This window comes from Haliotis cracherodii, unplaced genomic scaffold (assembly GCF_022045235.1).
Source record: "Haliotis cracherodii isolate W230 unplaced genomic scaffold, xgHalCrac1.p SCAF_8, whole genome shotgun sequence".
Taxonomy (NCBI): domain Eukaryota; kingdom Metazoa; phylum Mollusca; class Gastropoda; order Lepetellida; family Haliotidae; genus Haliotis; species Haliotis cracherodii.
In genome coordinates this window covers 38,831,745-38,841,493 of record NW_027266341.1, presented here as the reverse complement: position 1 = coordinate 38,841,493, position 9,749 = coordinate 38,831,745, and the positions used below count along the sequence as shown (strand labels likewise).

Sequence of the window (9,749 nt, the reverse complement as noted above, 5' to 3'; positions counted from 1 at the left end):
CGAGCGTAACCTGCGGCAATGGTACAATGTAGTCAATATAACGAACATAAATATGACATGGCTTAACAGTTGACCTTTTCCAATTTCTTTTTTTGGGTTTCCAGAATTAAAATGGGACGTGTTAATATTATTTGATAATTGTTTTCAAAGCTGATGTTAACAAAAAGAAACATGGATAACTAAAGTACACGGGCCATCATGTCTTCATTGCTTGACTCAGAATATAGGAATTGTGGCCATTTTACCTCTTCTACAACAAACAGTTGTTCAACCAAGGCGCTATTAGTCGACGTGACATATCAAATTAGTAAAATGATATTACTGTTTGTGGATGGCATTTATCATGGGACGCTATTATCAATGACGGCATTTCCAGATAGGCGACTCTCACATGCAGATAGGCGTTCCAGTGTTTATTATAACCCTTAGTCACAGCGTGTAGTGGACAGGAGTGTGTGGATCGGGTTTCACGCTGCTTTGAACAGTGTTCCAGTTATATCATGGTGTGTCACTTGTATGTGGGAGGAAAGCCCCACATGATGCAGGTTTTAGAGGCTTGGCGAAATAAAATAGAACGGGTATAGTGCGGTAAGACCAAGGATCAAAATCAGGGTGAATTTAACACGCGGATCAGCGGATCCTGCACAGCTTATCGCGGTTTTATATCTGAACCACCCGTCTTCCTTGTACTTAAACCATATGAATCCGCACTTTCTATGTTTCTCTCTCTCTCTCTCTCTCTCTCTCTCTCTCTCTCTCTCTCTCTCTCTCTCTCTCTCTCTCTCTGTGTTTATGTGTTTATGCGTGTGGGTATTTATGTGTTGCGTGTTATTCAGTGAGAGGGGGAGGGGGGATGAAACTTTGTTCAGAAAGATGCGCAAGATGATAGTTTGTAAGCTGTAGTGAAAACAATGAATAGTTTGTTTTAAGGAAAATACCAAAACGTCCAAATTTTGTGGGCGGCAGTGTTAAACCCACCTCACTCACTCACCTCCTCACTCACCCTGAATGTGAATAACATAAGCAATAATCTCATCGACATATTAACGCTTGTAGATATGGCTCTTGAAAGTGGTTAGATGCTTCAACATATGTGAGGTCGATATAGAAATATGTCGAATATTTTCTTTTCTTTAATACTATCAATAACACCAAAAAGACTATGTTCTGTGTTAATCAACAATTAAACGTGAGAATATTCTGATTGACAATGTTTGAATGTGTGTGGCAGACACACTTTATTAACAATCTGTAAAACATAATACTCTACATCTGAGCAAAAAACCCATACTCATCCATATCTGATAACCCAATGAAATCAGATACCAGTAATAGTTCAAAATTAAAGTAATTACCTAAGAGTAGGTAATTTACAAAAAAATCTGAAATTACGCATTACTCTCATTCGCAATCAGGGACATAAAACTCGACCTTTCTATGTCCATTGAACAGTCCTGCTCAAAGCTAAACACGAGAACTGAGTCTTTGGTGATTCGTACACATGATTTCAATGACAAACATAAAATGCTACAGCAATATAATTAATATTCATTGTTCAGATTGACTGTACTCGTAATTTCCACATATGCAATGCAGGAAACTCACCATGTTAGGAAAAAATAGCCGCTTGACCCTTGTTCCCCTCCCTCTTGACCTTTGTTCCAATAGAAATGCCCCAACCTCTTTACCCTGTGATATCACAGAGTTCTTTAGTGTGCTCTGATCTTGAATTACCCTACCTCAGAGATAAGGACTGAACCAGATCAGGCTGTTCGTTTTGAGTAATATGTACATGTATTCTATACATCAATATTACTGGTGGCTTTCAATATGTGACTCTGTGGAGACTAAACTTGGTATACTTATCAGTGATACCACAAAAGATGTATGTTTCCCTGCAAATTAATTTTGATAATGTAATAAATGGATTCATAAGAATGACAACACTGTCGGGCAACGTGTATATAAATGTTTGGGTGAGTGCTGATAAGCGCACATGCCATACATGCAGATAAGAGCGTCTGAGCCTCCCGATCAGCCCATGCTCCCCTGTGTTAATGGCGTCAAGGCTAGAGTCTCCTCGCGTGCAGAATACGTCCCCCGTGAGAACTGAATGGTCAACATGGCTGCCAGTTTTAAGGAGGACTTTATAAGACCTGTAGTTGTACCCGCGACCGGGAAGGCAAATTGTATAATCATATACAGTAAACTACGGTTATAACGAACATGCTTATAACGAACTGACGGATATAACGAACTATGTTTTTGGTCCTGTCTATTTGCTGTACATTTGCTTACAGGAACTACGGTTATAACGAATTAAAATTAGTGGTACCCTTGAGTTCGTTATAACCGTAGTTTACTTTATATGTACATTGGGAACTGAGGTCAGATGAAGTGGGGTTTAACGCTGCACATCCCATTCATGATTATATATTGTACTTCGGGACCAGCCATTTCATATTCATAGGCGGATCCAGAGGGAGGGGGGGGGGGGGGGAAGGGGGGGTCCGTGAGGAACCGGACCACACCCTCTTAAATGTGATGGACTCGCCCTTGATATTGGGGAGGGAGAAGGCTGGGATTTTGTAGACTAGACATTTATCAACCAGATACGTCTGGATATTTATTTTTATTAAAACTTTGAGCCTAAATATTTTTTACAAATATCACTTTCTTTGAGTGGCATTTAGAAGTTGGAATGGTAACTAAGACAAAATTGTTTTGGATGAGCAACTTCTTTATTACAATTGGGCGACGTTTCGGTGTAGATTCTAACACCGTTATCAAGCAAATGATGTACAAACTACTTACTTACTTATATTGGAGATTTCACGTGCGCTTTCCGACTGCAAGCGTATGTCGCACACGGGCCCGGCCAGGCCATTTAATGTGTTTCAAAAAAAAGGGGAAAAGCGAGTTTGTGCAACCCAGGAGGGGGGCTTTAGGGGTTGCTTATATAGTAATTTTGAAATTTTGACATTTGGAAAGAATGCCAAGAGTGGAGCTGTGTGTGTGTTGGGTGGTTGTTAGATAAGGTAGTTTTGGTTTTAATATTTTATTTGGGGTTTAAATGAGACTAATTAGTCCTGATTCTATTAGGTATACGCCTAAGGTTTTGAATTGTTCTAATTTATTTTGTGGATTTAGGATTAATTCTAGTGTAAGTCCCACCCCCCCCCCCCCCCCCCCCCACCCCCAACCCCCACACACACACACACACACACACACATCGCATGTATGGATTTAAAAAGTTGGTAATTTAATGATGATGGACATCAGTTGTCTCCCTTTGTTCTACTTTCGTTTTAAACTGGCAGCCATTTGCTTTCAAGGAGATCCATATAAAGTCAATAACGGGTAAGCCTTTTTATTCATATTCGTATTACAAAGCATTTTTAGGCATGTTTGGGGAAGTCTAATGTTTGTAAACTGGTACCGATGCACCAACGAATCCTTCACACTGGCTATCACTGCACTCTCTCTCGTTGCTGTAGTACGATGGCTGACGGACCCTTGATACTGTATCGGGCAGTTCGCCCCGGCGGGAAATCCTGTATTATTTAACGATCAACGATTAGACAATGTTGTGTATATCATCTTCCGTTTACAGCACGGAACAAAGACAGCACCTCTTCACGTCGCGTGTAACAATGTAGCAGATTTATTAATAGCGCCATGCTACTTCCGAGAAGAGGACAGTTTCCTGGAAAAGATCCTTTTCATTGAAATGGTTGTAACGCTTGAATCAATGTGTGCGACTGCAGGCGAGGTAGCTCGCCTTGTTTGACTGAGGTGACGTGCGTATGCAGCCTTGTCTAACAAATAAAGTATACGGTGCATATATATGATACGTTGATCTAATAGGCTTCTGTTCAACGATACATTGGCGTGTCGGTTTTGTGGAGGGGGGAGCAGATTTGTGATTTTATAGCCAATACACTTCCACTTCATCAAAAAAAGTATCACAGTATAATCTGAAAACTATGAACACAAACGCGAAAATAGAGTAGTGTAGCCATAAGTAAATAGATGCACTGTGTGTGTGTGTTTTCAAATATGATTTGGTTGGTTTGCGCATGTGTTTGCGTACGTGCTGGGACGAATAATTTATAAAGTGGTCTATGACCAATTTATTTTCAAATTATTGCATTTAATACAAGACTACCTTAGATGTTGCAAATATAGAAACATATAGACATGCTCTAAATGTTCTTTATGTGGATATGTTTTGCTATTGTTATTATTTTGAGATATTTTGTGTGCATAGTTGTGGAAGTATTGGGTCCATGAAGTACACGTGCACTTGGTGACCCTTCGTACCTCCCAGTCACATGCAGACGTTTATTCAGGTGACGTTTTTGCATATGCAGCTAAATACTCACGTGAGCAGATGTATATAAACTCTCTGTGCACATGTGAGTGAGTATGGCTTTACGATGCTTTTAGCAATATTCCAGCAATATCACGGCGGGGGACACCAGAAATAGGCTTCACACATTGCACCCATGTCTGGAATCGAACCCGGGTCTTCGGTGTGACGACCGAACGCTTTAACCACTAAGCTACCCGACCCCCCCCCCCCCCCCCCCCCCCCTGTTCACATGTCTTACGAAAGTCAATCTCTCAGACTCATCATTTCTCAGCTAGCCAAATGGAGTTCCCATACTACCTGTGTATCTTTCTTTGTTCTTGGACTAGATCATGAAATGACCCCGTGCAGAATGATTTAAACACTGCTGTCACGTGATGTATGGATATCGAAAGAAACGAAATGCGTTTTCTCACAGAAGAAGACATTCACCAGGACACTATTTGTTTGGCATGTGAATTTACTGATGAGTAAATATACTTTTACAATTTTCCACAGTAGTATCAATGCAAAATGCACACATGAGCAAATGTGTTCACATGACGAATATATTTCAGCAACCCATGCTTGCCTTAAAAGGCGACTATGCTTGTCGTAAGAGGCTAAGGGATTGGGTTATCAGGCTCGCTGACTTGGTTGATGCATGTCATCGTATCCCAATTGCATGGATCAATGCTGTTGATGTGAATCACTGGATTGTCTGGTTCAGACTTGATTATTTACAGACAGTCAAATGGCTGGAATATTGCTGAGTGCGGCGTTAAACAACAAGCAAACAACATGACGTATATACACGTATATAAAACATATACACGTGTGTACTATAGACGTAAAAGTATGCATGTGACGGGGGCCTTTGCAGTTTATCCTCTGTACCACCTATGCTCTAGGACACAAGTGATGCACATAACAGAGTGCAAAGCGTTGAAATGTACCCTAAAGTACCTGACAGTATTCCACAAATGATCGACCGAGAACGATATCTAGTGACCCGTAGCTTACCACCTATTTATTCACACATCTAAAGCTATGTGTCTTTCCAGTTACGAGGTAAACTTCCAGTAAAAATGTGTCTGTCTCATTGGAAAGTCACCGTCATGTAAAATGCAATGGAAGACGAATAGCCATCCCTCCTATACCCACCACTGACCCGCGAAGATCCGGGTTGAATAGGTCTTCAACAGCCCATATCTAACGGGAGCCGGTGGTCAGGCTCGCTGATTTATTTATTTATGCATGTCACCGTGTCCCAATTGCGTGGATCGATGCTCACATGATATCAATCTTTGGATTGTCTGAACCAGACTCGACTATTTGAAGGCCGCCGTCATTTAGCTGGAATAATGCTGAGTATGGCTTTGAACAAACAACAACCATCACAAAGCCCGTTGGGCTGCACCAAAGTCTAGGACCTGTATTAGTTGGGGCTTTTCTCCACCAGGATGTTCACACGCATCTGAAATACTGTTCAATTGTATGTTTCAATTAAACTGAAACAAGTCACACAAACGAATACATACTGCCTGATTTAATCCGTAGTCTCTGATTGGCATTGTCGGCTGGCGGGAAACATCCGTGGAAGATGTCGAGGGAGATGGGGTCCACAGACAGCCGGTCAGATGGTTGTCCTGGAGATGGTCAGGCAAGGAGCGGTCAGGATAGGCTGCCAGGAAATCGTCAGTCTGGGGGCAGTCAGGGTCCAGATGGAGCTGTAGAGCGACCAGGACGTAGAGCGGAGGGTGGTGGAGATGCCCAGTCTGGGCGAGAACAAGAGATGGTCCTGGCCATGGGTGGTCAAAGTGACGGTTCTCCAGTGGACCCAGAGGGACCAACAAGGGATAGGGGCGAAGCCCCAGGTGCAGCTCAGCCCCTTGCTGGTCAAGAACAAGGTAGTACTCCATATAAACTACCGGTCAAAGGGAAGTATACACTTGAAAATTGGATTTGACCAGTAAAATTACAAACGTTATACTACTTTTCCACAAAGACCACGAATTGATAAATTTTAGGATTCGTAGTTGAATCGTAATCAGTTCGTGAAATTCTTAACTGATTCGCATATATTCGTAGTTAGTTCTTACAATTCTTGAGCTGTCGGGAATTCGTGGCAAAAGTTTTGAGCTGTTCAAAGTTTTGGCCACGAATTCCCGATTCAAAAATCGTAACAAATCGATTCGTCACAAATTTGTAATGCATTCTTAGGCATCGTAACTGAATCGTAATCGATTCGAAGGCATTCGTAGGTATTCTTAACTCATTGGGGGATTCGTGAATACATGGCTTTACGACGAATCGGCTATGAATCAGTCACGAATCCCACGCCGAAGCTATCTTGAAGCTAAAAATTGTCAAGAATGGCCACGAATTCATTTTTATTCGTACAAGTATTCGGCGTATTCTTATCTGATTCGTAACTGATTCGTAACTTTCGTGCAGTATTCGTAATAGCTTTTTGTAAATCGTAGAGAATTCTTGACAATATTCATGCGAATCCAGCCGAATCCCACGAATATTCGTAACTCTATCGCACCTGTATCGTAACTAGATCGTAGAGCGTCACGAATTGAACCAGAATATTTGCTAAATTCCACGAATCCTCACGAATCCTAAAATTTACAAATCGTGGCGATTCGTGGTATGTGTGGAATAGTAGCATTATCAAAACTTTACTATGGTGAAAACAGTCGCCGAAACACTGCAAACTCCAAAACACAACTATTATACTTGTATCACATAAATCACCATCAAATAAGCATTTCTTGTTTGTTTCATTTGCCACCATCAATTATGTATTCTTACTTTTGCCCGGCGGTTTATATCTCTCTGATGCATGTAATGATGGATACATTGTGTTGATAAGGTGATGGGGAGGCCAGGGCAACATGGGAGGAGTTGAACGATGTAGGAACTGATGGTGGTAGTATAATGGCGCTGTCTTTAAGATTGTACTTGATATGTAGGTTCTTTCATATTATACTTGGGAACATTTCACACAACACAATTAATTTATTCCGTAATTCAAGCTGGGGTATAGGTCAAAGAGGAGAAACAATTACTGTTCTATATCCTGTTTGAGACCAGCAACACAGCTGAAAATGATTTATTCAATTGACACATTTAATTGCTAAGAGTGGTATTTTGTGACTAGACATATATTTTACTGGTGACTGTTATCTGCATGGAGGTTAAGCACTCCACAGAATAGAGAAGATTATTACAATCAGTAACATTTTTGTTTAATCATTTTCAATAGGGGTGCAAAAGAAGTCAGTGGCAACTCAGATTTATGCAACTGATGAATGCACGGCCTATCCAGACATGCCTTATCATTCAATGACAGGTACTTGTCATCATGCATTCTCTTCAATGTTCTATTCACTATAGCCCTGGTACTACCCACCTTGGCGAAACTTTTGCAAATGTCATTACTAGCTTTTCCAGGATTAATTATAATCTGGCGGATTTTAAACGATGAGAAATATTTACAAATTGCATGTTTTTTAATGTTTGACCACATGTTACTAAAACATGTGAATAGTGATTGTATATATATATCAAATGCACGTATAACAATATGGGCCATCAAAAGACAAATACATGAAATTCTTTCATAACGCTGATGTTACATGGCTGATAATGTTCTTTGGTGGCATAACTTAATTTTCATTCTATGATTGCTGATGTAAGATTGTATTGGCTAATATTAACCTCGCTACAGCACTAAGAACACGTGTTGCTGTTTACCAGGAGGAACGACTGGTGCAGAGCCTCTGCAGGGAGCCCGATACCGGGAAACGGGCGTGTCAAAATCCGGACATCGAGCATTCGTTCAACAAACGTCACACTGCATTCAGCCTATAAAAGAATCGAATCCTGTACAACTCCCAGAGGCTCCGCAATTAGATCCTGCGTCCTTTACTGCCATGCGTCTCTCAACACAAGCAATGCCTCCGGGGGTTAATACTAGTCAGGGAGCTCCTGGTATAGCCGCGGACCACTCCCCACCTGGAAATGAACGTGCACAAACCGACCAAGCTGCTCTTGGTGAGCGTCAACAAACGCAAAGGAAGGAAGCAGTTAGTGGTGGTATAGGTGGCAATCTTGGGCCACACAACACAGACAAACATCAACATGCTGGTCCTGATGGTAATACAGGGTTAAAATGTAAAACTGGGCGATGTAGTGCATCAGCGATGGTACCAAAAGTTGCCAATGTGGAAAGAGGGAGAAGAGCTGGAGAGCATGCACAAGATAGAGCAGACGACAGCCAAGATGAGTTGGTCAGACCAAAGGTGAGACAGATCAAGCAATATACAGAACATGGCACGCTAGGTACAGACGACAGACAGCATCAGGTACCAGCTAGGACACGGAGAGCAGTAGAAGGAGAGCCAGGGGCAGACGGCAGACAACAACCACTACCAGTGGGGAGACAGAGAGCAGTAGAAGACCCAGGGGCAGAGGACAGACAACAACCACTACCAGTGTGGACACAGAGAGCAGTAGAAGGAGAGCCAGGGACTGACAACAGACAGCAGCAGGTACCAGTGGGGAGACAGAAAGCTGCAGATCCCGAAACAAAGCCCCCTGAGAAAGGAGAGAGCGTTCCTAATGTGACATCTGCTGAAACGCAGACCGGGGAAGGTGTTGTAACAAAAGCAGAGCGTCAAGAAATGAGTAAGTCTTTCTAATCGAAAATAATTTAGTAAGGCCCTATACCACTTTTTACTTGAGTGAAATCGGCTTAATGACTTTTTAAGCTCTAACAATATATCTACTTTTGATTGTTGATGTTCATTTTGAGCGCTGTCAACATTAGTTTCCCAACCTGAACCAAAGGAGGATTTGAGCTGTTGTCATGTTGCCCTGAACAGATCACTCTCTGTCCGAGCTAATGATATGGCATCTGCAATATCTTCCCTAAGGACTCTGGGTTGACAGAGATGTAACTATATGATCCCTCAAAAAGCCATATTGAAATTGTTTATTTTTGCCCATGTCATGTTTCTAAAGTGTAATCCATGTGCTATTAGTGTACCAATGGTTAGGTTACGTTATTTGCTGTTTAACACCGCACCCAGCAATATAACAGCTATATGACGGCGGTCTGTAAATAATCGAGTCTGGACCAGACAATCCAGTGATTGACATCATGAGCATCGATCCAGACAGTTGGGATACCATGACATGTATCATCCAAATCAACGAGCTTGAACACCCGATCCCGTTAGTCACCTGTTACAACAAGTATGGATTGCTGAAGACCTATTCTAACTCGGATCTTCACAGGTTAATGTTCCAATGGATTGAGAAGCGCTCATTTCAACTGTGGATTGTTTCAGATTTGCAACCGACCATTATTCCGACTGTTGAAAAA

The 9,749-nt window shown here is 41.7% G+C and overlaps 1 protein-coding gene across 2 annotated transcripts in view; it reads left to right on the top strand.

The window, feature by feature from the left end:
• Positions 1–3,306: 3,306 nt before the first annotated feature.
• Positions 3,307–9,749, top strand: part of LOC139449492 (uncharacterized) — a 22,264-nt gene continuing 15,821 nt past the window's right edge. The window contains exons 1-5 of one of the 2 annotated variants that reach the window (XM_071230914.1): positions 3,324–3,360; positions 4,724–4,842; positions 5,912–6,261; positions 7,626–7,712; positions 8,120–9,049. In XM_071230914.1, coding sequence (XP_071087015.1) covers positions 5,955–6,261; positions 7,626–7,712; positions 8,120–9,049 — 1,324 coding nt within the window. In that variant the 5' untranslated portion in view covers positions 3,324–3,360; positions 4,724–4,842; positions 5,912–5,954. Of the gene's footprint in view, positions 3,361–4,723; positions 4,843–5,911; positions 6,262–7,625; positions 7,713–8,119; positions 9,050–9,749 lie in introns of both variants that reach the window. The other variant, XM_071230913.1, reaches the window with a different exon arrangement.